This window comes from Acinonyx jubatus, chromosome X (genome assembly GCF_027475565.1).
Source record: "Acinonyx jubatus isolate Ajub_Pintada_27869175 chromosome X, VMU_Ajub_asm_v1.0, whole genome shotgun sequence".
In the NCBI taxonomy this organism is placed as follows: Eukaryota; Metazoa; Chordata; class Mammalia; order Carnivora; family Felidae; genus Acinonyx; species Acinonyx jubatus.
In genome coordinates, this window is record NC_069389.1 from 37884499 (window position 1) to 37912211 (window position 27713).

Sequence of the window (27713 nt, forward strand, 5' to 3'; positions counted from 1 at the left end):
CTCCATCACCCGAGTATAGTTAAGGATAATCAGTTAAGGATTATAACCATTGTAACTTTAGGTATTAAATTTAATTCTTTTGTACGACAAAATTTCAAAAAATGTTCTCACCGTGCATTCTAGAACCCTATCTTTCTCTTTTTCTGGACCTCCTTCCACACACACACACACACACACCGTCGGGCATGCATTATAGTAGGATATTTAGTAGGAAAAAAACACTAACACGGTCAAAATCTTGAAGATACTGTCTTTTTATTTCACAACATGGGAATAACTCAAATTTTGAGTCTCAAGGACCAAAATATATTTGAGCCAAATGTTCCGAGGATGAGTCAGGCTGCCTTCGGGGCAGCAAGCTTCACACGGACAAGTGGATGGTTGAGAATGATGTCCGCAACATGGCTAAAACTATAGCACACTCACAAATAGATTCATACTTGAGTTGTCTAATTTGCATGCATGAGTATAGTATGTTCTCCGTGCCACTAGTACCTGTATGCCTTTTTCAAAGTCAGTGCAGGATCCGTATTTGTGCAGGTCTTTAAGAGTCTGCTCCCTTTCAAAATTCTACCGTAATTTATCTGCAAGAGCCTTCGGGTGACGAATTCCTTATGCCACCTTTACTTCCCAGGAGTTATTTCGGAACAATAATTACCGCGCTCGGGAGTTCCAGCATCCGTTTGTTAGCTATTTTAATGTTGGTTAGCCGGCTGCGAATGAGCCTGGCTACGCACATCCACATGCTCGGTGCCTGCAATTTGAAATGGGTAACCTTGAGCAGGGGTGGCGACCTGAGACCAAATGGCAAGATAAAGACCGGAGCGAAAGAGAGCCAGGCGGGATCGCGGAAAGGGTTGCGCTTTCCTGCTTTCCGAGGCGAATGCGCCCCCAACGCGCACCCAACAAGTGGCGGCCTGACCCACGCTTGCACGGGGGCCCACGTTCCCGACTGACGCTGAATTGTTGGAGACCCGAAGGGCATTCAGTGCCAAGGCAGGGGGAGGGGGGGTGGGGGGATGCCTGAATCTGAAAAGGAACCGAAAGAAATTGTACCAGGGAAAGGAGACGGGGATGGAAACCAAGTTCCCAGAGCATCTCTCTCTCTCTCTCTGTCTCTCTGTCAACAAGCATGGAGAGTCTTTATTACTAGAATATGCAGAATCCCGTGGGAATTGCTGCATCTTTTGGGGGTTTTTCCTCCTTAACTCTTTTCTTGCCAGTCCTTCTCCCTGGCTGGATGATCTGCCTCGGCGAGGGAGGAGGATGTCCCGTCCAGAAGCCGCTGAGCGGCCCGGTCTCAGGAGCCGCACTCCTCGCAGTGACAGGAGAGGATGTACCGGTAGGTGGCTGTGAGCCTCATGCCCCCGGAGCAGCGCAGCCGCAGTGCTTTTAGCTTGGAGGTCTGGGGCCGGCAGCAGTGACAGGAGGAGCGGAAGGGCTGCTTGAGGACAGTGCTGAAGGACACCAGGGGCTCCGAGCGTGACGCCTGGCTGCAGTGCCCCTCGCACCTGGCCAGAAGCACCATCTGGGGAGAGAAGGGAAATGGTTACCCTGTGGGGGGTGCCAAAACCTCAGCCGGGTCCCGCAGCATCCTAACACCCTTGGCCAATTCCCGCTGGATGACACCGGCGGCTCCCAGCCCTGCTTGCACATTAGAATCACCGGGCGAGGGGCGCCTGGGTGGCTCAGTCGGTTGAGCGTCCGACTCCGGCTCGGGTCATGATCTCACGGTTCGTGAGTTCGAGCCCCGCGTCGGGCTCTGGGCTGACCGCTCAGAGCCTGGAGCCTGTTTCAGATTCAGATTCTGTGTCTCCCTCTCTCTCTCTGTTCCTCCCCCACTCGCACTCTGTCTCTCTCTCTCTCTCTCTCTCTCTCAAAAATAAGTAAACATTTAAAAAAAATATGTTCTGAAACAAAAGAATGAAACAGAAACAGCGTACGTTTGGGGCCCCGGAATCACACTTCTGGGCTTATATAGGCCGAAGGAGCCTGAGAGTTGCACAACCCAATCTTAGAGTCATTTATGGCAAATTACCATTCTGACCATCTCCATTTCCGAAGGTAGGTTAGGGTGACAATAAAGGTTGGGCTGAAGTAACAGAGGCTGTGTGTTCTCTCTAGTGGCTCTTTCCCTGGCTTTAGTAAAAAGTCTCCTTTAAGAGTCTGATGCAAACTACCAAGGTTATGCTCGGAACGATGGACACAAGCATCCAGCTCACGGGGATGGAGTGAGCTCATTTATGTCTCCCGTACATAAATCCCGGGATCCTGGCAGTGGCAGACACGGGTAGGGTAGGATGGGGAGCTTGATTCACTAAGAATTAAAAAAGAAGGGGCACCGGGGGGGGGGGGGGGGCGTCGGTCTGTTAAGCATCTGACTCTTGATCTTGGCCCAGGTCACGAGCTCATGGTCTGTGAGTTTGAACCCCGCATCGGGCTCTGAGCTGACAGTGGAGAGCCTGCTTAGGATTTTTCTCTGTCCCTCTCTCTCTGCCCCTCCTGCACTCATGCACACTCGCTCTTTCTCTCTCAAAAATAAATAAGCATTAAAGAGAAAAGAATTAAAAGAAAGACATGGCCTGCTCATCTTTCTCAAAGGAATCCAAGATGACTTCTGGTAACTATAGACGATCAGCCCCATTATCGAAGAAGATGCTCGGATGAATCCCACAAGAGGATACGAGTTGCTAGGAAGCGACCAGCTGGGCTTGGTGAAGTGCGGGGTAGGACCTATTGATTTATTTTCTCTGAAAGATCGCAGGGGCAGAGAGGAAATGGCAGCTATAAACCGTCTCGGTTTTATGAAAGCGTTGGTGCCATCCTGCCTGCCCGTTGATAGGCAAAACAGACAGGACCTAAAATAGGTTTTGAGAGATTATGCCATAAATCAGCAGCACACGGGCCAGTCTCTGGTGCCCACCCCATCCCTCTAATGAGAGGGATTCCAAGGTCTTCTAAATGTGCTCATCTCTAATGCGGGTCATCTCCTAGGCAGATTAAGCAATATTCAGAGATCACCTCCCCAGACGGAAGTCTTCAGAGGTCCAATTTCAGTCCAGATGAATGTAGTGAATCCGTGTCCACAGATTTAATTCAAAGGGGCACGGACATGGTGGTGCATCATACCCGAATGATGCAAATGCAGGTGAACTGAATGTAGACCTTGGATGACCATGCAATTAACACTGTCCATAAAACGACCAAGTCAGCAACGTTGGGCCATTGGTAGAAGCACTAACCTGACCGTGATTTCACTAAATGTGTTCAAGGGTCTCAAGCTCCACCTTCGGCTCTTTCTGAAGGACAAGAACTCCAGCGCTGAAAAGACCCCGAGACCACCTCCAATGGATCCCCCTCTCTCCGCAGCTGGATTTTTGCGCAAGGAGAACGCACAGACATGTGCCATAAACGCATTCGGTGGCTGCCTCCAGCCTTCAGAATAAAACCCCAGATCCTGAAAGGGTATTAAGATCCTCTGTGACCCGGATGTCACATCTTTCCACTCTTACTTAAAACTGTTCTCATTGTCATCACCCACTCCCTGTTCTGATCAAGCCTAATCAGTTAGGAGTTCAGGGAACCGCCCTGAATTTCCCTGCCTCTTGCCTTCGCTTGTGTCTTTCGTCTCTCAGAAATGCCCTTTCCTCCTAGCTCTGCTTAATGAAATCCCGACTATCCTCCATTGCCACGTTCAGATGCCCTCTCCTCGAAGAAGGCACTATGAAAGAATTATCGGGGCCCTTGATGGTCTCGACACACACGTGCAAATCTCCCCTCTGGGAGATTTCCAGTATATAGATCCCATCACAACGCTGGAAATGCTATAAAAGGCTAGCTTTGTTTTGTGAATGTGCGTTGGAGGGGTACAGCCGGGAGCTTGGAAGGGAAGATCGAGAAACGAGTGTCGTTACGGGATGGAAGGGATAAATGTCTGCTTTTCCAGGCTCGCTCTCGGCCGTGCCTCGCCTGTTTTATGGCTTTCACGAGGATCTTCTCACCTCTTCCAGGCCAGAGCTTCTCAAACTATAATGGGCATGTCAATCAGCTGGGGATCTTGCTAAAACGCAGATTGTGACTGAGTAGTTCCGGCCGAGGCCGGAGAGCCTGCGTTTCTCGCCGGATTCTGGTTGATGTCGGTACTGCTGAACGTCCACGCTTTGAGTAGCAAAGTGGGAGAGTCTGACAGGTTCCACACTAGATGGGCCACTAGATAGCAGTCATTTAGCCAATAATAATAATGGCAGCTAACATTTACTGAGTGCTTACAACACTTACAATCTCATTTACTCCTCATAACATTCCCCTGCTGGGGTCCGATTATTATCTGCAGTATTATTATAGATGAGGAAAGTGAGGCTTTAGAGAGTTTAAGTAACTTGCCCAAACTCACATATCTGGTGAAAGGCAGAGCTGGAATCAAACCCGGGTCTGTCCAAAACCAACCTCCCCTGGTCTAAATCATAGCAAAATGTTTCCCTGAAGCATGAGCCAGCTCCCACCCTTCTCTCATCTACTTTGACCTGATTCTGGGAGCCCTAACCTGATCAAAAGCATAGGAGTCTGCCCTTTTTCTTATGAACTTCTTGGGAGATAGCATCACCACCTCCGAACTTACGCAGAGCTGAATGGTGAAAGTGCCCTCCTAAATAATATCTCCTCCGCTACCGAGACCCTCCCCCCGGTTCCATCGTCCAGCGATTGGGGGACTTCTGGGGACTCCCAGAAATTCCTTGGATGGTACCACACCACACAGTGTCTAACTCCTTAACCCACTCACCCTTCGGTTCAACAAACCTTCACCACCTTCAAACATCAGTTCACCCGCCAAAATCCAGTTTGCGGGTCAGACGCACCCCCCTCATGCCTGGGGGACTCGGCCATGTCTTACTAACACGGGAAGACTCTTCACGGTGCACTCAACTGCTCCTAACAAAGGGCATCCACACGACTCCTTTGCGGAATCGGGAAACGACCTCGTTTTGCCAGCGAGCCCGCAAAGGGCTCCACCATTAAAGGAGAAGCATCAACAGTTGGTTGGTGCTCATTGACCTTCTGTTGACGTCTCACAGCTCAGGGGGGTGACAGACACACATTATCTGCTTTGGGTCCAGTTTAATGTTTGCTGTCTTATGTTCGTTCCCCAGACAAGTGGCCTGATGCTGGGAAGCTAGGCGACTTCTCCAGCGGTCCCTTGGGAGCCCCCCAACCTTAGAGTCACTTGGCTCCCGCTGGATGTGGCCAGCTCCTTCTAATACCAACAGAGCTGTGGGCTCCTTCCTGTTGTCATCTGATTTCCGTGGGCTGGGGCTAAGGGGAATGCAAGGCCCTCGGGTAATAATAACAGAACAGTAATAATGACGATATATAACACGTATTGAACATTTAGCAGGCTCCAGGCTCTGTGCCAAGCCCGTCATGTGCAATCTCATTCTTAACAGCCATCTCAAAAGCTAAGCCTTCCCCATTTTACAAATGAAGCACTGAAAAGGCAGAGGATAAGTCACTGGCCTGAAATCACATAGCTGTATAACGGAGGGTCAGAATGCTGAACAGAGACAGCTTCATTGCTGAGCCCTCCGTCCTAACCATGACAGTCAGCCTGTCAAGCCCCTGTCAACCTCAGCGAGTTGCTCCAGGTGGTCATGGGCAAGTTCAGGCTACATCGTGAGGGTTACAGCCTGCTGTGTGATTCCTGGGTCGCGACCAAGGATTGCACCCGGAGACTCGCCCGTATGTCTTGGGCAGTTGTGTCCTCTCCTGCTGTATACACCTATCTTCTGAGTGAGAGAAAACCCAACCACAGATGGTTTTCATCGCTCCTTGTTGAAAGATTCTTACCGTTGCCAAAGCCACTTTCCTCGTCTGTCATGTGGAACCCCTGTGAATTCCTGGCTCAGGCCATGACTGACGAGGTGTCTTCATCGGTTTCAGAATAAAGACGCAGAATAAATACTTTGCCCACAGATGGGGAGCCTGGGTGGCTCAGTCGGTTAAGCGTCCGACTCTCGATCTTGGCTCAGGTCCTGATCAGGTCTCACAGTTCGTGAGTTCGAGCCCTGCATCGGGTTTTGTACCGACAGTGCAGCTCCTGCTTGGGATTCTCTCTCTCCTCTCTCTCTGCCCCTATCCTGCCCTCTCTCTCTCTCTCAATAACTAAATAAACTTAAAAAAAAAAGACTTTGCACACAAAACATCCTATGCTAAAACCGGATTTTGGCTATTTTGCCTCAGTTAAGTGAGAAACTATTTTTTTTCTTTTTCTTTTTTTGCCTTTTTTCTCAGCAGTGAACACGACATACCCCTTATTCCCTGGCACCTCCTGGAGACCCATTTCTGCCCTCCCGGGCACCCTCAATAAATGACTATTCAGCTCATCTCCAGGCACCCAGGTCAACCCCCAAAGGGTCCGTGCCCGGCTGAGGGTGTCAGCAAAATTGCAACCAGACGAATGAAGCAGCATGGGGAATGATGGGATCTGGTCCCCTTCTCTCTGGTCACAGCTGAAACAGTTGCGAAACCTTTGCACACAGAGCATTGCCCTTCCCCCTATACCCCATTTACTTAAAAGCATTACGACGGTAAAAAATGCTGTCTTCTTTTCCCCCTGATTTTTGTGCCTCCAGTACCGGCCACGGTACCTGTACGTAGTGGGCATTCAGGATAAAATCATTCCTTAAAACAACAACAACAACAACAACAAAAAACCCAAAACAAGTCCTGGGGCGTCTGGGTGGCTCAGTCGGTTAAGTGTCCGACTTCGGCTCAGGTCATGATCTCACGGTCTGTGAGTTCGAGCCCTGCGACGGGCTCTGTGCTGACAGCTCGGAGCCTGGAACCCGCTTCTGATTCTGTGTCTCCCTCTCTCTCTGCCCCTCCCCCGCTCATTCTCTCTCTCTCTCTCTCTCTCTCTCTCTCTCACACACACACACACACACACACACACACACACAAATAATAATAGACATTAAAAATAAGAAAAAAATAGAAGTCCTATCTCTCCAAGAGTGTGATTGTGTTATAAGTTCAATATTCCGGACTCTCCCTATGTCTTCTACCACAGTACGAGCTTCCTGGGCCGCACTGGGAGAGAGATCCTAACAGCTCCTTCCGAATCCCAAGGCGTAACCCTTGGCCTGCCAGGCCCCTTTACCTCTGGGAATTTTCCCAGGCTTTATCCCCTGAACTGTCCTTCTCTTTGGCTGCTGGGCCTGTGGCCCTTGAGTTCAGACAGCCATCTGCCCTGGTCCCATGTCCCTGCGGGGCCACCATCTCCCAGCTCCGACTTCACAGGCCTCCCCTACCAGCTTGCCTTCCAGCCTCGGTTCCTGAAAACCCCTCCCTGGCTCCAATCCAGAACCGGCCCCGCCCTCCTCCACTCACCTGGGAAGGGAGGTCAGACAGAGGGATCTGCCTCTCTTCTGCTTTTATCCCCACTCTTAGCAGCCAGCGTGATGGCTTACGCTTACGTTGCTTTTCGGCACGCTCCCCCCACCCCCGCCAGGTTTCCGTGCCAAACCAGAACCCCAATGAGGTTCGTTTTCCTAATCCTTTAAGGCTATCCGAGATCCCAACCGTTATTGAGGTCTTAGTAGTGACTGAAATAGAAAAGTGAGTCTGAACACCTGTCCGGCGCATAACTTCATCATCAAGATCATAACATCGTTTCTTAACGTCTATGATATGCCCGACACCGTGCCGCGTGCTTGGCAAACATCATCACCCATGCCCATCCACACCCCACCTTCAGATAGGCGGCATTGGCTCCAGTTTACGTGGGAACAAGTCGAGGCACCCAAGAATTACTTCACTTCTCCCAAAGTCACCCATTGGGCGCACTGTGGAGCTGGAATAGGAAACCGGCTCCCTTTCACTTCAAAGTCTGAGATGCCTCAGCTCTCTTCAAGATTCCACTAACCACTGACCTTCTGCCTGTTCGCTCTAGAGCCTTTATGCACTCAGAATGTCAGGGAAGACTGTCAGTGAACCTGCCACTCCCAGGATCCTTTGTACCCAGTCCTAGGAAGTGTCACCCCCGAAAGCTAGCAGGCACATCTTAATCCGTGGCCACACTGACCTCCCTGATGGACCACGGTGGCCAGTCTTCTCTGCCGGACTCCATCACGGCCCTTTCCTAAACTGCTAGGCAATGGGCGCCAGGCCTCTGGAACTCAGGGCAAGGGGGATCAGATAGGCTCATGGAAGACTCCCACTATTCTTCCTATTTTCTAGAAACATTGCAGAGTAGAAATCACTATCTCCCGTGGATCCGAAGCTGAGCCTGGACTTCGAAATAGTGGCTTCTCCAGGGGCGCCTGGGTGGTTCAGTCAATGAAGCATCCGACTTCAGCTCAGGTCACGATCTCGCGGTCCGTGAGTTTGAGCCCCGCGTCAGGCTCTGGGCTGACAGCTCAGAGCCGGGAGCCTGTTTCGGATTCTGTGTCTCCCTCTCTCTCTGCCCCTCCCCTGTTCATGCTCCATCTCTCTCTGTCTCAAAAATAAATAAGTGTTAAAAAAATTTTTTTAAAAAAGTGGCTTCTCCATTCTACTTGCAATTTTCCAACATGAAGATCCCAGCGGTCGAAAGAAATGATCTGAAACAGACACTCTCACTCTTGGACTAAACGAGGAATCTATGCTGAATACGTTTACACTTTTTAGTTTTTTTTTTTTAATTTGATTTTTGAGAGAAGGAAAGAGAGCAGGGGAGGGGCAGAGAGAGAGGGAGACACAGAATCGGAAGCAGGCTCCAGGCTCTGAGCTGTCAGCACAGAGCCCGATGCGGGGCTCGAACCCACGAACCGTGAGATCATGACCTGAGTCGAAGTCGGACGCGTAACCGACTGAGCCACCCAGGCGCCCCTGAGTACTTTTTTAGGGTTTCAGTTTTCCCTACCGGTAAAATGGGATCGGTAATGCCTTCGAACATGGGTTTGCTGGCAATGATTAGATCATATAGTATGAGATGCTCTCCCTCCCCTAAGCCTGGCTCGCACTCTCCCGTTCACCTGTCTTCCCAAGGCCAGACAGTGGGATAAATGTAACTCAGGAAGTATTAACAAGCAACAGGCCAACGGTAGACATGTGTCTAGTAAATAACAGTCTTTGAACAGCATGTGGACGGATGCTTTTCACAGAGAGGAAAGATCTAGCCTGGTCTCCTCCACTGTAAAAACCCTTGTTTTCTAGACACAGGCTAAAGGTTTTATCCCGAGTCTGTCAAGACGAACAGTTTCGTTAACGAGACCCATTAGAAGGAAGACCAGCCTGAGTCTGTGAGAGTCAAGAATTATAGAATATTTAAAAATGAAAACCAAAAAAATAAAATAAAATAAAATAAAATAAAATAAAATAAAATAAAAATGAAAACCAGTTTTTGTGCCTGGACACATAGAGCAAATCTAATCCAGAAAAGGTCTGGGTGGTTCAGATTCTGCCAGGCATATTTTAAGGCCGAGAAAGAAAGGTTTATAAATTTACATGATAATATTGCTATATCTGACATAGTTTGGGATGTTTGGAAACAGATTGTTCCCACAGAACTACAAACATTTCTGCTACTATCACAAGTTTGTGCTATTTATCGTGGCATTCTGGAAGAAACAGATGTGAACAAAGGTGGGCCAGAGTTTGTGTTTGGGAATCGTGCTGCAGCACCGTGAGTGTGTGGGGCTCAAGTTCACGGCATCTCTTCTTTCAAATACTAGTGGAGGAGAAGCTAATAATTGCTGAGGCCCACAGTCTTTGAGCAATCACAGTTGTAAAAACATGTCCCGACTTTTTTCCCTCAATTTGCTTTAGTTTTTTTTCCCCCTCAGAAGGGATTGCAATCTTGCAAAAATGTAAGTTTATCTGTTTACTCCTTTTTTTTTTTTAGTTCTATAACTACAAATGAGAGCCAGAAAGTTTTTAAGTGGAAAGTCTCTCTATTTTTCCCACAGTCCTAGATCTTATTAATATAATGGGTAAAATGATTTAACTCAAATTCTGATTCCCCCAAACTAAAACAAGCCATTATCATCGAGGTGTAATCAGAGAAGTGATGGAAATTTTAAAGGCAGACAGAAGTCATAATGTTCTTAAACGGAGGGTAGGGACATTAACTTATATGGTCTTAATTCTCGTGGTTGATATTACCCAAACTTCTTAATTATACTGGTAATTTAAAAAATACTTGCCATATGAGAATGCTTAAGCGGTTTTGGTCTCAGGACTGCAGTGAAAATCTCTGAGGTTGGGCTAAAAGGATTCCTATTTACCAAATGTGGGCACATTTCATTCATGTGACTGGGGGCAGTGACGGTCGTGACATTTTTCAGTCTGAGTCTGTTCTTCGCTACTATGTGCCTCCCTTCTGGGTGGTCCAGGTGGCTGGCCACTGTCGGTGGCCTTTGAAGCATGGTACTCCTTCTCACACCTCGTCCCAACACTGAGACATTACCTGCACAGGATGCCTCCACAAATGAGCATACAACCTACTCCAGACAAGAATGGTTTGGATAATCCAGGTAAGAATGATAAATGATCAAATTGCCACTTATCTTTCAAAATCATCCTAACGTAAACGTGGCAGGTGGAGAAAGGTTTGGGCCACGAGGCCGGTGAGCAGCTATGTCATCAGGCATGGCTTTGAAGAGTCCCCCTGAGAAGTACGATTTGCTGCTCAACCACATTTCTTGCCTCTGTTTCCTCTTTATTGCCAGTGAAAGTAGAAGGAGTTTTGATGACCTGTAGATTCCACTTTTTTTAAGTTTATTTATTTTATGAGAGAGAGAGAGAGAGAGAGAACAGGGGAGGGGCAGAAAGAGAGTGAGAGGGAGCATCCCAAGCAGGCTCCGCGCTGTCAGCGCAGAACCCGATTTGGGGCTCGAACCCACGAACCGTGAGAACATGACCTGAGCCGAGATCAAGAGTCAGATGCTTAACCGACTGAGCCACCCAGGTGCCTCTACTCTTCTTTGTCGATAAAGAACATTACTGCTCGTGAATTTCACAGCCAGGGACGAAACACACCTCTCTCCCCCGTGCTTAGCAACAATTTCCTTGGGAGAACCTTCCAGCCTTTCCTATGGACTTTGAGCAGCCTGAAAGGAGAGAAGCTGCCTGGGTGTGCACATGGTCAATTAGGCGGCTTTACTGACAAAGGTCCAAAGCATGCTGGGAAACCCGAAGAGCAGGAAAAGCACGATTCTCCCGCAAGCCCCGTGGGCCAGCCATCTAGCTCAGGTTTGGACTGTGATCATGGTTCTGCAGCCCCTGACAAAGGAATACGGCTCCTCTCCCGACTCTGGGAAGTCGCACCACCTTCACCGAGCCCTTCGTCTTACCTTTGAGCTACACTTGTACAACGGGTGACTGATAGAATCAACATAGTGGTGCCTCATGCAGCGCAGAGGGTCCGAGTCGATCATGAACGAGCTGTCCGTTTTGCTGTCTGTATCTCCCATCAGCGCCAGCAGGGAGAGCATAGAAAAAGATGCAGCGAGTGCATGATTTCTCATTGTTGTAAGGAAAACTTCTCAGAAGGAACAGCAGAGGGAGGCAGAGGACTAAAGATTGGCAATGCCTTCGCCCCCCCCCTAGGATCCAGTTCCTTCCCAGCAAAGGGCACGATCTGGCCGGAGCTTTCTGGTTGTCATTGTCCTTTGTGTGTCGGAGTCGGGTCTCACTCTTTCCACTTGCAATCCACCCTCACGATATCTGCCGCACAGCTGGAATGAAAACAGAAATGGTTTTCCCCAGAAACATTTACCCAGAAAAACGAATGGAGCCCAGGAGGTATTGAGTAGAATTTTTCCATGTCATTTTGAGGAAAGAGTATCGGTTTCCAGAGTGCCATTAGCACGGGGTGTCCTTCATCCTACCAGCTCCCGCCCCATAGCTTGTGCTACGTATTTATACCCATTGGGAGGTGGACGCAATGGTTTCAGGAAAGCACATGTTGATTTCAGTTGCCGGAGCCCCACGTTTCTAGGAGCAAGGATAGTTTGAACTCACGGTCAAGATGAAACATGTGGTTCTGGCCCCAGCGTAACTGAATACGGGTGGTCCCATCCCCATCCCTGGCTGGTGGGGGCGGGAGGGTCTATCCAGCTTCTCAGTGAGCTCTGGTGGCCACTTCAAGCGCACAGGACTAGAAAGGAGGCAGGCCAGCCCGAATGAACACAGGCCGCGTCCCAGGGGAAAGCAGCTCAGTTTTCATTTCCTAGTCCACCCACCTAGTTTTCCCCTTCTGTGCTCTGGGCCCATCCTGTTTTCGTTTGAAGCCCCGTGCCACCCAGCATCAATGACAAAGTGCATCTGAAATACACATTATGTGCGCCAGCCCCCAGTGTGGTTAAAGCGACACCCGCGTTATTTGCCAAAGAGTCACACGTTTCCGCAGAGCCTCTGTAGCCTGAGCACCTGGTATAATGTGACAAAGTAAGTGGTCGTCAGAGCAAACGCTTACCATTACGATGGGATCAGGGTATACCAGTTGTCCTGGAATTTGCTTTGTGCTTTTTTTTTTTAATATATATATTTCTTTAAGGTTTATTTATTATTGAGAAACAGAGAGAGACAGAGCACGATCAGGGGAGGGGCAGAGAGACAGGGAGACACAGAATCCGAAGCGGGCTCCAGGCTCCGAGCTGTCAGCACAGAGTCTGAGGCGGGGCTCGAGCTCACAAACCGCGAGATCATGACCTGAGCCCGAGCCGGAGGCTTAACCGACTGAGCCACCCACGCGCCCCAAAACTTGCTTTATTCTTTTAACTATGTACTTCTTGGGCAAGGGACTGAGGTCCTGAGAGCTCCTCATTTCACCTCACTAGCCCCCCTCCACATGGCCAACATGGGTGCTTTTTATCCCACCAGATGACAGAGCGTCAAAAATATTTGCAAACTTTTAGGAAAACTAGGGGGACCTGTCGTTACATCCCAAACAAAAGGAACATGATAATGAAAGCTTCAGACAAACTTTCAAAAGGTATTTCAGATAAGAGTTTGATTATTTTGTTCATGGTACAACATTTTTTTTAACTTCCTACTTATGGCCAGTCCAAATAAACAGGGCAAAGTAATGATAAGATCCAGATAAGAAGTTCAAGTCCCCGTAAGTCAATTCGTTTTGCTCCAATAGAATGGCCCCAGACCCACTTAGCCTCAGTTAGCTCTCTTGTGAGTGGGGGGGTGGGGGATCCCAGGCTGAAAAGTGTATGTGACAAAGGGCCGTTTCAGAGAACGGCATCCCTGGTGATGGCATAATCTCATCGCGAGTGTTTCTGGGAAATCCTATAAATGGCAGGACGGGCAGGGACCAGTAATGAGGAGACCCACCTGAGCTGGAGCACTGCCATCGATTAGCTGGGAGACCTTGCACAGGGCATTTCAACTGGTCTGGCCTCAGTTTCCCCATCTGTAGAGTAGGAGAGTTGGAAAAAGATGGCGCCTACAGTCCCCTCTTGTTCTAAAACAGCCCCGCCTGATACGCACGGATTCAGTCACCACCATCTCCAAATGTAGAAGACAGTCCTAAAGGTAAGACCATATCTTCACACGACTTTGCACCACTTTCTTTTATGAGCTTGCTAATGGCAACATCTCATGAAAACCGATCAACCTGGGGCGCCTGGGTGGCTCAGTCGGTTAAGCGTCCCACTCTTGGTTTTGGCTCAGGTCATGATCTGGCGGTTTCGTGAGTTCAAGCCCTGCGCTGGCAGCACAGAGCTTCCTTGGGATTCTCTGTCTCCCTCTCACTCCGCCCCTCCCCACTAGCGCTGTCTCTGCCTCTCTCAAAATAAATAAATAAGCTTTAAAATTTTTATTTTTATTTATTTATTTATTTATTTAAAAAAATTTTTTTAATGTTTATTTATTTTTGAGAGACAGAGAGAGACAGAGTGCAAGTGAGGGAGGGGCAGAGAAAGAGGGAGGCACAGAATCCGAAGCAGGCTCCAGGCTCCGAGCCATCCACACAGAGCCCGACGCGGGGCTCGAACTCATGAACCGTGAGATCATGACCTGATCTAAAGTCGGTCGCTCAACCAACTGAGCCACCCAGGCGCCTCCCCCCCCAATTTTTTTATTTTTAAAAAATTGGTCAAACCTGAGCCTAAAGCTCCAAACTGGCAAAGAATGACAAAGAGCATTTTTTTTTGTTTTGTTTTCTTTTTGGCTGCACATCACACTGAAACTCACCAAGATTTCACCTCAAAGAGCCAGAGCTTTCTAAGGTTCAACGTTCAGAAGCTGCAGCATTACTGACCATTTCCTGAGTTTCAATATGACTATATTATCCCAAGTGGTTATCTGTCTCTTTGAAGCTTTAATTAGTCTCAGAAAAGGAATTTATAGATTTCTCCTTTTACCGCTCCAGCCCTACAGGTATTTCCCCCCAGGAATCGGCGGTGAAGGGGTGAAGGGAGAGGCAGACATTCTGGTCCTGGCCCTCCCTCCCCACTTCCAACCACTTCTCTTCAGAGCCGATGGCCAGCAGGGATGGTTAAATGAACAAAGCAAAATGAAAGAAAAACCCATAGCTTGATGGCAAGCAAAACAAAGAAACAACCAAACAAAAAAAAAACAAGCAAACGACATCCAATGACAAGACCCTATATATGTGAATGTCGAGACCCAGCTAGTCCATTTCTGAGAATTACCCTCCGTGTGAGATCACACAAGCATATGGCTATTCACTCCAACATTGGTTGTCATGGCATAAAGTTGGACACTGCACAAAATACCCATCACCAAGGGACTGGCTAAATATATTATACAGCATTCACACAATGGAATACTATGCAACTGTATAAAGAAGGATGCAGTGACTCTACTAATTTGTGTGTGATAAGAACATATATTTGTGTTCATTTATATTGGCACAGAGTCACTCTGGCAGGGTAGTCAAGAAGCTCTACGATGAGCTATTTGCGACAGCGGGAGGATAGGCATGGGAGGAAGACTTTTCACTGTATACAGACATCTATTTTCTTTGTGCATTTCCGAACTTGTAAATGTATTGCCCATCCAAAATTTCATTCAAAAAAATTACATTTTGTCTTTTCAAAACTTGACTTAAAAATAGCAATTAAGTTAATGGATGCTTACAATTTGTGCCAGTTTGAGTATTTTCGTAGTATTATATTTTTATCTCTTATAAATATTGGAAGACGTGTTAGTCTTTTTTTTAATTTTTTTTTTTTTTTAATTTTAGAGAGAGAGAGAGAGACCACCAGTGGGGGAGGGGGCAGAAGGAGAGAGAGAGAGAGAGAGAGAATCTCAAGCAGGCTCAGCATGGAACCTGATACGGGGCTCGATCCCAGGACCCCGGGATCACGACCTCAGCCGAAATCAAGAGTGGGACGCTCAGCTGCTCAACCGACTGAGCCGCATAGGCGCTAGTCTCGTTTCTTAGTCAAACATTGTTCCTGGTGGATCATTTGGTTCTTAAGCACTACTGCCACCTAGTAGCAACATCCTGAATTGCAAGCACAGTTGAATTTTTTTTTTTTTCCTGAAAGGTAAAGATACTTTTTGCAAAAGTATTTTGCCAACGAATGCTGGGAAGCGTATAACGGCAAAGAGATAGTTAATGTCACACAAAATGTAACTTTATTATCTGATTTTCTCGTTGAAGATAAGCTGAACCCAGAAGTGGTAATAAAGTATAAAAGCATGACAGGGAAAATGTTGCTTTACTGCTGATAAGAAATACATTTTTCATTTCGACACACTCACAAAGCATGGTACTTTTTGTTCAGTTTTCATGTTAAACTCCGAAACAAGAATCCAAGCAGCAATGTCCATATGCCACAGAACTCACAGAGCTCTCAAAACATAAAGGTCAGATTCTTGCAACTTAACACTGGGATTTTTGCCTGAAGTGCTCAAATCGAATGAACCGCCACCGTCGTGTGGAAGAAGAAGTAAACCTCACGCTCAAACAAAGAGCGATGTTAAATCAAGTTGTCCTAACGCCGTGTTGGTGGCGGGTGCATAGGGGAGAAGCACACAGGGCCAGGGGAAGCATTCACGAGGAGGAACACGAAAATGAGGGAAATTCACGTCACTCGAGAGCCCTGATTTGCGGCGGCTTAGCGGCAATTGATGTCTGTCTTGAAGGAGCTCCTGTCACTTTTCCCAAAGTTAAATTAATTCCAATTTGCTTTCTTTCTTTCTTTCTTTCAGCCACACAGCATCAAAAATCAAATGCTGCCCATCGAGACTGAGAACCTCGGCCTGGCCAGCGATGGATTGAATGAGAAAGCGACTCTCTTGCTGAACTCAGGAGCTCCAGGGCCGCCCCGTGCGCTGGGTATGGTCTCTGAGACACGGACTTGGCCGACGTACAGAGCCCACATTCTCATCCCTCCGATGTAGAGCCTCTGCCGGCAGGAGAGGCACGTAGGCCCGCGTGCCCGACTTTGGAGCTACCCTCCAAACGATACCAGTGGAAAAGAACAACTGGTGCCCAGATTTCCCCACCTGTCATCCTCGGGGAAATAATATAGCAGAGCTTACAGCGGGCCCAGCCTCCTGGGTGAGAGATGGTGTTGTGTCCACAGATCAGCTCACTCTTGGGCTGACCTTCTGCCTGGCAGAGGCCGGACTGCTGGTTTCACGCAAGTTATTCCGGCAACAGGCTAAGACAAGCGGCCTGTGCCAAGAATGGCCTTATTCTTGCCCCGCTTGCCAGGCGAGAGAGGGCAGTGCTTGGGTATCCATATTCCCACCCGGAGGCTGTTTTCAGTATTGATAGATGCAAGTAATGCCTCCTGTGGCTCCTTTCTTTTCGTTTCTTTTTTAAATGTTTTAAAATATTTTTTACTTATTTTTAAGAGAGAGAAAGAGACAGAGCACGAGTGGGAGAGGAGCAGGCGGAGAGGGAGACACAGAATCCGAAGCAGGCTCCAGGCTCTGAGCTGTCAGCACAGAGCCCCACGCAGGGCTCAAACCCATGAACCGTGAGACCGTGACCTGAGCCAAAGTCGGACGCTTAACCGGCTGAGCCATCCAGGCACCCCTCCTGTGGCTTCTTTGTACAAATATGTGTTTAACACACATTCGTTAAGCACCTACGCTGTGTCTCCTTTTGCTCTAGCGGATAACAGTTAAGGGTCGGGGGGGGGGGGGGGGGGGAATAGGGCCTATTCTGGTGCCTTCTTCCAGCTCACTGCATCTACGAGCAAAGAGGCTTGGCCTGTTGTTTCCTGGGTAATTTTTTGGACACCAGGATCAACTCTCTTAACATCTAATTCATATCTAACACGCATTGCATCATTTCTAAGAAGATTAAGTTAAACAGATAGAACATCATGACTTCGGAATGGCGTCAGTGTAACAGACAGAATGATTTGATATTTCCTATCATTTAAAACAACCCTGGCGCCAGGGTGGCTCAGTCGGTGGAGTATCCGACTTTGGCTCCGGTCATGATCTCGCGGTTCGTGAGTTCGAGCCCCATTTAGGGCTCTGTGCTGACCGCTCGGAGCCCGGAACCTGCTTCGGGTTCTGTGTCTCCCTCTCTCTCTGCTCACCCCCCACCCCCCACTCATGTTCTCTCCCTGTCTCTCAAAACTAAATGAAAACATTTAAAAAAGTTTAAACAAGCCTCTCAGGCAAGAGTAAGGGTAAACATGGCAGAACACACAGCCTCTCTCAAAGGAACGGCCAGAAAGAAAACGAGAAGACTGAAGTGTGGAAGAAAGCTTGCCTTGAGAGGAGGCATCACACCTAGGCTTTTCGAAAAAGAAAGAATTCTAGGTCTAATCAGAGAGTGTGAATGCTAAGTAACTCCTTTTCAGGAACTCCAAGAATTCCAATTGGATCTAGTCAACTAGATGCCTTGGAGAATAAGTCAGATGCCTCTTCCCAAGGCACTTAATTTATAAACTGTAAACAGCATGTTGGATTTTATAAAGCATGCCATGCGCTCAACGAATGGTTTTTGATATTATTCCCATCTGGCGGCACATCAGTAAGCAGCCAAGCAGTCAAGCCCGGGCTGACCCGGGGGCAGCGGTACTGAGGCTGGGCAACCACAAGGTCACTGGGGAGGGTGTGGCTCGCGCCCTTGTCATCTCCCCGTGTCTATTCTCCGATGGGGGGGGGGGGGGACGGGGCGCGTGGGGTGTGAGGCCACACCTGCCTCCACTGTGCACCTTGGGAGAGAGACGGCAACTTCTTTGCAAGTCGACCTGAGTCCTCCCGTCTGGGATGGGACTCTGTGTTCTCACCACCTGCATTCCTAGCCACGCATGGGAAAAAGGCAGTAAATCACGATCCCGGACGAACGAAGGGTGCAAAAAAGGACTGGGAATAGAAGTGATTTCTGAGGATGAGTCAAGTGTCAAGTGGCCCCTCGTATGTGTGTGTCCTTGGATTAAATAGTTTTACTGTCTGGGGAGAGACTGGTGTGGGAGGACTTGACCTTGAGACTTGACTGAAACTTAAAAATCCTGATTTTCGGGACCTCCAGAGAGGAGCCTCTCGTTAGTCAACCTCCCGCTTACCTACAGCTTTCAATTCTTCTTCCCCAAACCCACTGCCAGCCTGGGTTCAGTGTCCCATGCCCCAGCGTTCTGCACTCATTTGTTAGAAATATTAGATAATTATTCCACTGCATTCCGAAACCAGAAGAGCATTTTTAGAATTTTTTTTAAAAGATCATTTTTGTGTGTGAAAGAGAGAGCGAGAGAGAAACAGCATGAGTGGGGAAGGGGCAGAGAGAGAAGGGGACAGAGGATCCCAAGCAGGCTCTATGCTGACAGAAGCGTGCCCAACATAGGGCTCGAACTCACGAACTGCAAGATCATGACCTGAGCCAAAGTCAGACGCTCAACTGACTGGGCCACCCAGGCGCCCCTGAAACCAGAAACCCTTCCCCTCACTGGCTGTGTGATCCCGAGCAAGTCCCTTGCCTTCTCCGGGACACAGTTTTCTCATCTACAAAATGAACGGACTGCTCTAGATGCTGGTGGGGTTTTATCCATTTCCAACATCCTCCAACTCTATCCTACCTTCTCAGAGTACAGCAAGTGCTTTGGGGCTTCATTTTCCCCGAAGCAATACTACAGTAAGAAAGGGTTCCTTTCTTACTCCAGAAGTTAATGATTGCAGAAAAGTCCAAACAAGTCGTAACGTGGGGCCTGAAGCAAAACCGAAGGTCAAGCCATAGGAATTTGCCCTTTTGATGAGACCATATTGGTGGCCTGAAATAAAAATAGCCCTAAATAACCAATTGACTCAGTCCCTGAATGTACCAACTATAGTTATAAATTAGTGATATGCTGTTCGTAGTAAGAAGTGGTTGGCGAGGATATGTAACCAGTCCCTATGTCTCTTAGACCCGTCTTAAAATTTGCAGTGTTTCTTTCCAGTCTCCACCAAATGGGGAGAGGAGAAACACTGATGGCAGCCGATCATGGTAGATATAAACTGAGTTCAACCCTCCTGCACTTTTCCTACGAATGACCTTATTCCTAAACCGAGGTTGAGCCCCAGATCGGCGTCCCCTGGTGGGGCCATCTGTGATACTCTGGTTCGGGATAGAAGAGGAAGATTAGTTAGAAGGGTCGTCTTCTTGGTGGATGCAAAATGAATAAGGTCCTAGCGGTCAAGAGCAAGGCACTCTGCTTGGTAAAGCATCCATAGAACCTTTATGCTAGTGGAGGTACATTCCTGAAGCCCCGGGTGGGGACTCGGGTCTAAAAGAGTTGCCTGTTGGTGATGGCTCTTGGATCCAGTGCTGGGCTTCTGTGGGCTTCTATAGTTTCTATGAAAAGACCCATTCTGAGTTCTTAATGGTTGATATAAGTAACCGACTTTTAGAGTACAAAACCTTGCATAAATTGGAAGTGATGAAGTGTGATTACCCGTGTGTGTCAAAAAGCACGATCTGGTTGAAGTCTTTTCCTCGGGGGGTTTGGATTATTTCTGTAAATCTACCACTCCACTGAAAGCTGTGGCTGATACGGTGACGAGCTGTCAGAAAATGCTTAGGGGTGGCCTTTCCACGGTGCCACGAATCAATGACCGCCCTAAACATGGAGCCCCTTTCCATCCTTCCATCAACAGGGCGTGAAAACAGGGAGAGCAGAGCGGAAGCCATAAGAGAAGCAACAGAAGAGAAAGAAGAAGGATTTTCTTTCTTTTTTTTTTTTTATGTTCAAAATCTGCCACTGCTCTTTCAACGATTGCAAATAGCCCAATTTCAGAGAGGGAAGATTCCCTACATTTTACCCACTCTTTCCCCTGAAGGGGGTTTCCCATGAGGGGTGAGAGTTTTGAGATACCCAACCCAGGGGACTCAGTCCTGCCAGAGCATGAAGGTCTGCTCTCCCTACGGGAAAGAAAAGGTGACCAGGTGTTCTGGGGACCCTAGTGCCGGTGCAATTCGATACTTGCTCTGCCGCTGGACTGCTGGCTTTGGTGTGGCCTTAGGAGAAGAGAGGTGACCAATGTTAGCTCAGGGTACAGGCTTCCTTTTGCCCTGGAGCCAAATGAGTATGTTGGCTTTTCTTCAAAGTATCCAGCAAAGTGTTTCCAAAGCTGCGTTTGAATCTCCTCACCCGCAACAACGATTTGGAATGGTGGGTAGTTGATCTCACCTAACAGCTGTAGAGCCCTTAGTTAGAAATGGGGCATAAACAATGGGACAAACTCGCTCTTCCCAGTCTCCATTCAAATGGCCTTTTCTGCCCAACGGTGGGATTTGAATACCGAATTCAATCCTCTTGTAATCCATGCAGACTTCCGTCAAAGGGGCAAGGTGAAAATAAAAACACGCCGGGGTACATTTTCCTCCCATATTGCTAAGAATTCTGAACTCATTGGGCTGTGGGTTTTCCCTTTGTATTTTTGCTTTGCGTAAACTCCGCACACTTACGGCTAGCCATGGCATTTGATTGTCAGTCCGCCTTGAACAATTCCGTTCTGCTGCCTTTGGATTTCCAACCTCAAAAGAAAAATCTAAATTCCGAAAAGGAGTAATTTCCCATAGTTTGAAGGAAAGAAAAAAAAAATCACAGAAATGTATCAAGTCCTAAAATATCGCCTTGTGCTTTAAAAAAAAAAAAATCGGACTTTGATTTTTCACGTCCATTTTAGGCACGTATGTGCCTACATTTCACTGAGAGCTGAGGATGGGGATATTTTTTCACTTGAAGAGTTGACCTCCTTTTCTAACGCCAAGTAAAGAAGGCAACCTCAGAGTTCAAACCCCTCTTCCCGGGGGCGGGGGGCGGGGAGTAGGTGAAACTGAAGGAAGCTTCCTTTTCTGAAATGGTGCCATTTGAAAATGTGGGGTGGCAGATTTTGAACATCAAAAATAATCCTTCCTCCTCCTCTTTTGTTGCTTCTCCCGTGCCCGGCTCCCTCCCCGCTTTTATTCCCTATTGATGGCAGGACGGAAGGGGACGCCCCTGTTTAGGGCTATTGTGACATTCTGACAGTTCATCAACTTTTGTGAATGTATTAACCTGTTGCCCTTTCATTTTTAAAGGATACTGCAATTGGTTGGATCACAGTTTGAAAGGAAAAGCTGGGCTTGAGCCAGGCCTTGGAAGAGAGAAAATTGTCTGAAAAATTCTTAGCTTTTGCAGAAAAACAAAAAGAGAAACACATCCACTGCAAACCTTCTAGAAACCAGTCTAAAGCCACCAGTCAGCGTTCATGTGCAGATTTTGACATGAGGGCGAAACGGACCCCAATTGGATGAATTCCTGATTCTAAGCACTGGGGATATATTGTCGACTGAAGTTACCCATTCTTTGAATTTTCTGAGTCAGCACTCTTTCTAACAAGAAAGTGGTTGTTCCAGACTGTGAACCCCATCCAGGGTGTTACAGTCTGACGATTGAAAATGGGTCTAGGGCGTGTAACTCTCAGCCATCCGCACAATCGTCCTCAGAAACTCAAACGTGGGGTGTGTGTGTGTGTGTGTGTGTGTGGATTTGCAGCATGCAACCTGAACAGCCGAGCCAGCACTCATTTCTATACCAGCCTCTCCCGCCGCGCTGCACACGCTTGGGGGTTTCGGAAGGATTCCCCACCCTTTGTCTTCTGCCCGAATCAAACACAGAAGTTCATGGGTGCTGATCTGACTGGTGAGGAGTGGGTACTACCAGCTGGAACGTTGCCACTGGCAGGGGCAGACAGGAAAATAGAAATGCTCTTAATGTCCTCCCAAAGAAAACCTTTGATGGACAAAAGAGCGGTTGTATTTTTACCCTCTCCCTTCATGCTGCCAGGCGTCTTTAAATAGATCCTCTAGCCTAGGGACTTGTATGGAATAATTCATATTAAAACCCAAGAAGTGGCAGAGGAGGGTTCTTTCTTCTCTTTCTTTCCTCCCCCCCCCACCCCCCACCCCTTGTCAAGCGAACAGGAAAAGACTCATTTTCATTCAGCTGTGTTAAATTTCTCCTTTTGGGTCTTTTAATGAACTTGAGCTAGTTCAGAAAAGACTACGAAAACCCCCAGGAAAAGAAAAGGAATAGGAAGCTGCATCGTCGATTGCTCTTGGATACCTTTTGGTCCCAAAGACATTAGCAGCATCTTTCAAGGATGCTTTTAAACCCATCTTTGAAGGGTTTGCATGAGGCTCTTAAATGGGGATGCCTAATTGAGAAGTCCAGTGCCTTCCATTGGCAACTCATAAACCAAACGGTTGTTCTGCTGTTAGGAGAGAGAGAGAGAGAAAAAAAAGGAAGGAAGGAAGGAAGGAAGGAAGGAAGGAAGGAAGGGAGGGAGGAAGGGAGGGAGAAAAAGTCCTCCCCATCTCCCCGGCCCCATGCATTTTTAGTTCAGCTCCGGCTAGGATCCATTTTTTCCCTCTCCCTTTCGCCCAATTGGGTTTCCAAAAGACAGTCAAGCTCGTGCTAGCCAAATGAAAAACCCTGTCTGTCCTTCTTTTTCCTTGGGAAGGGACGGCTGTGGGAAGGACGGAGAAAGGGGGCGGAGTGGGGCCTGAGGATCCAGGGAGCTTTGTTTTAAGCCACTTGTCCCCGGAACAGACAATAATCACATTTCTCTTAATGTAGGCCGAAGTGCATCCAGGCGTTCCCATAGCTGTCCACCCCCCAGCCCTGCGCCGGAGGAGATGTGCCGGGTCACTGTGATGGTATGCCTGTCCCCTCCAGCCCGGGGTCACTCCAGCCCCGCTCTCAACCGCCTGAGGGGCAGGCCGAGCCCTGCTCCTCTCTGCGAGTGGGTTCAGGCTCAAGGGCTCCAGAAGCCCCCCCCCCCCCCCCCCCGATCCTAGCAGACCTCACGGGGCTGCTCTCCCCCCCATCCCCCCCCCCCCCACCCCCGATGGAGCCGGACCCAGGCTGTCTGGAAACTCGGGCAGGGCAGAAGAGCAAGCTCACAATGGCAGAAGCTCCGGCGCAGGGAAAAGGGGGCGGGGTGCGAGTGGTGGAGAGCAAAAGAAAATAAAAGCCACATGCCACCCAGGAAGATTCCAGGGCGGGCGGGAAGGAGGTGGCGGAGGAAGGACTTGCAGGCAACAAGTGCCCAGACGTGGCACTGCCAGTCTAGCTGGATTCTTTTCTGAATTAGATTATGCGAAAGAAAGCGGGGAAATATATAGCCCGCCAGCTGTTCAAAGGCTTACAACCTTGCTTTTATTGTCCGGGTAAGTTGGTGAGGTGGGGCATCAGAGGAATTCCACACATACCAGCCCCGAGAAATTTTAATATGTTCCACAGTGTCATACACAAAGAGGAAATGACAGCTGATCACAGCCCAGGGCAGGCCACAGCGATCTGGGCCCTGGAGCTTACCCACCCTCACATGGCCCAGCTCTCTTCCATTGCTTTAGCACTTCGGTCATTCCACCTGCCTCCCCATCCCTTCTGCCCCTGCTTGGCCCAGCCTGGGGGTGGAGGGGGGGGGGGTGTTGGGGGGAGGGGGAGAGGTGGCCTGGACAAAGTAGCAGGAGCGGAGTGTCATGGGAAGAGGTGAGCCTGGCCTTAGAGGCCGCTGGCCAAGAAGCTGAGGCTGGCTAGGGTGAGTCAGGCACCCCAGGGAGTCAGAGGCATTTTAATCCAACCACGGGGGCTTATCTGCTGATAAGGACCGAAATCAAGGACTCTGGTGATGCTGCCTTCAGGGTGTTTTTTTTTTTCCTCCCCCGAGTAACCTACCGAAGCCAGAAAACACAAGACTGCCTTATTTCAAAGGAACACTGCGTGTGGCTCTGCCTGGGACCTAGGCTTGGGGAATGACTTCCGGCAACTTCTTCCCAGGGGCCCCCTTGAATTTAGGCCAGACCCCAGAGGTCACTGGTTCGGATCCTGGGGGCGGGACTAGTGAGCGGTGGGAGACAGTGATAGCATCTTCCTCCGGGCATGTTTTTAATTCAGTGATTCATCCAGCGGCCCTGATGTCAGCTGCTGAGTAGGTGACTCACAGCCATCCCTGATAGAGACAACACGTGATCCTCTCCAAAGTGTGCTCAAGGGAGCAGAGAAAGGATTAACTGCCCTTTTTCCAGGCTTCCTCTACCCAGGCGGGAAAGGTCCGGGCCTTGTCAGCTTTGAGTGATGTGTACCCGAGATCCGGTGATAGAGGCCTCAGGGGAACCCCTTCGTCACAAATGGAAAGAAAACCCATTGATAAGCGACAATCACTTCACGTAAGCCTGGGTATCAGCAGATATTTGAAATAGCTCTTTGTTACAAGAAAGTCATTGACCCGTTTCCCCGTTGGCAAAGTCCATCGCAGTCCCCAAATCTAACTGCAGAGGGCATACAGGCTGAGAATGAAGGCATGGGACAATGCCTCATTCACCTTTGCATCCATCAGGACTAGCGGAATTTCTTAAAGGAATGATGGAATGAATAATTCACCAGTAAGAATAATAGCACTTGAATCCTGAGTCCTTAAGGTCTGGTAGAAATTGCCAGCCACCATTGGTGGCTATGATTCCGAGAAACTCACATTTTTCAAGGGCCCAGGAAAAACAAATGAGTTGGAAATTGTTAAATGTATTGAAAAATGATTTATTTTCCCCTTGACAGTGTCACTGGAACCCGGATTAAGATTGAAAACTCCACAGGCATGTTTCCATCTGTGGGTGTCAGCTGCTTGGTTACAGAGCCGCTCAAGAAGGCCTCGGTCAGTTGTCCCTTTACCTGAACCAAACGTACTTTAAAGTAAATGATGCAAAACTTTGCATTTTGTGTTCAGACATTCTCATACAATGGTCTGAATAACAGTAGAAGACTATTGTTTCGACTCAGCTGATGGCTCTGTTAACCGCAGTAGTTAAAAAAAATCACCATAAAATTGCATAGCAATAGAACCCATAGTATCGTTTCAGGCTTTCTCAAACGGCGAATAGCCCAAAGTTGTAAATGAACTCATTCAGAAGCTGCATTTCCACTCAGCAATGCCCGGGAGGCTAGTTATTAGAGAAGATCAGGCAAGTTCCCCATAAACTGAATAGGACCCTAAAGTTCACTTTCAGAAGCCAGACTGGCGAGAAGGAAATGGGCAGATATTTGCATTTGGTCTAAGGACACACTCGAGAAGCATTCTGCAGTCCCCGCTGTATGTGGCTGACACCCACAGCCGACACTGTATTGCAGGCGTCTCCACATTTTCAAATATACCAGGTACTTAACGTTACATGTTGGAGCAGTTTGCCGTAGCCAGCTCCTTGCAAATTAAAATACACAAATATTAGAAACGAAGAGACGGTTTCACAGCATCCAGATCTGTTGTTACTGACAGTTACAAAGGGCAAGGGAGTGGGACTCCCATCTCGCCAGAGAGCTTCCTTTGCTGCACCTGAATCTCACTGGAGAAGGGAGTCTACTCTTCACGCAGGTTTATCTGGGCTCGTGAATTACAATGAGCCTCAGTTACAACGCGTTCTGAGTCATTAACATTCTGTACACAAACTTCCCGTCCCTCAAGAAAGAGTTATGCCCAGGCCTCCTACAGCCCAATTGTTCATTTAAAGAGAGAACTTGTATTCAGGAGCTCGAAAGAACTGTCCGAATATTCCTCAGGTGTCTGTAGGAGTCATTCCTACAGGTCCCGGTCCCTGCGCTGGTGGGAGCATCCTTCCTCGGTCACCGCTCGGACAGTGTAGCATCGGTCGAGCCGCAGGGACAAGCTGACTACTAAAAATAACCCTTTGCGATAAGGCCAAGGCAAACAGCATGCATTTCCTTGGACTTTTTGCCCAATCAAAATCCTATAGTAAACCCGTCCTTCTCTCTCCCCGGCGCTCCAGACTGCGTCTACGGAAAGCAAAGTCCTTGCACATTGGGAGGAGAGTGCAAAGGAACAGGATTCCTGCAAAGCGTGACAGAGAAAGCTAGAAATAAATGTTGCCTATTGTTTGAAGTCATTCTAAGCACTCCGGCGGAGCCCTGGCAGGAGATCAGCAGCATACAGAAGTAGTAATAAAAGTAAACAGTGCGCTTTTAAACTCGGAGGGTTGCCCGCCTTCATAGTGCCCCCATTGTAACAGGGATGAGGGCGGTGGGGAAGATACTGGGGCTCCAGGAATCCATGTCGCCCAATGCTCCTTCCCAGCCTCCTTTCACCGGGTCAGATATAAGAACCATTACAAAGTTCCATCGAACTACGCAGAGAGTTCGAAAATAAAATCTCTTTCGGTCAAACCCAAAGGGATTTTCCAGCAGCCTCTCCGAGAGGCTCCCCGGCTCTGTCACAGACTTCAAAGACCCGTTCATTTAAAAAAAAAAAAAAAAAACCCACAATGCTAGCATGCTACCGATTAATGCAAATTCAAGTAATGCAAATTTAAGTGGTATTTAAAGGTTGTCTCTTTGTCTGAGAGGAGGATGAAATGGTCGGTTTGGAAAGAAGCAATTTCCTAGGCAAGCCGTCAGCGTTTGTTTTTCCTGCTTACCTTGGGGGAAACGTAGGGCTCCTTTCTTCTCAGACTTTTCTGAGAGCTAGAAAGAGGTCCTGTTACTTCCAAATGCTTTTGTTCTTCTGTCCCTCTGTCACATGGCTTGCCTTTTATATTTGCAACACACAAAAGTTAGGACTGTTGTTTAAGCGACACAGGGAGAGAGAGAGGGAGAGGGAGAGGGAGAGAGAGAGAGAGAGAATGTCAAATGGAAAAGTGCCATTGCAGTCATATATCAATCAGGCGTGCGGCCGCAGCAGCGCACTAGCAAATGAGAATGCCACGGAAATGTGAGGCGCTCCTTATCGGGGACTCGGCCACTGCCCACCGCTCGGCTCCCTTCCACGGAGCATCTTACGATGGGATGGGAACGACACAGAAGAACAAGGGCAAGGGCGAGGAAGTTTCCTCCCCCCACCCCCATCCCCCTTTTGGAATAACAAGAGGCTGAATGAATATTCTGGGTTTAATTCTTTGGCAAGCATGCCCTGGAGATGGGCAGTCCGCAGGGAAGAGTCGTAGTTTTGGAAATACAGGGACGGTGGCATTCTGTTTAACGATTCAGCAGCTGCCCGAGATGAAGTTGAGATTCTAAGTATAAGGGAGGAGGAGGACGGGAATCAGAACGACTTCTCAGGCGATGCTGTAGAAGCAAGTGCAAAACGCTGCCCCGTTTCATCACGATGTGTGTGGGTGGCGAGAGCTCTTTTCTGAGTTGTTCATCCATTACATGATTTCTAGCAGCGTGTACACGATGAAATCCACAAGGGCACGTTAATAAGTGCCTTCATCTGCATCACTTAGAATAAAACTCTCCATATGGTTTTGAAACAATGAG

At 48.5% G+C, this 27713-nt stretch overlaps 1 protein-coding gene across 1 annotated transcript; it reads right to left on the minus strand.

Moving 5' to 3' along the window:
- Window positions 1-238: 238 nt before the first annotated feature.
- Window positions 239-27248, minus strand: NDP (norrin cystine knot growth factor NDP). Its single transcript, XM_027054073.2, has 3 exons — window positions 26873-27248; window positions 11328-11711; window positions 239-1528 (listed from the first exon to the last, which is right to left on the minus strand). The coding sequence occupies exons 2-3, from the start codon at window positions 11499-11501 to the stop codon at window positions 1301-1303; spliced, it is 402 nt and encodes a 133-aa protein (XP_026909874.1). The 5' UTR covers window positions 11502-11711; window positions 26873-27248; the 3' UTR covers window positions 239-1300.
- Window positions 27249-27713: the final 465 nt, after the last annotated feature.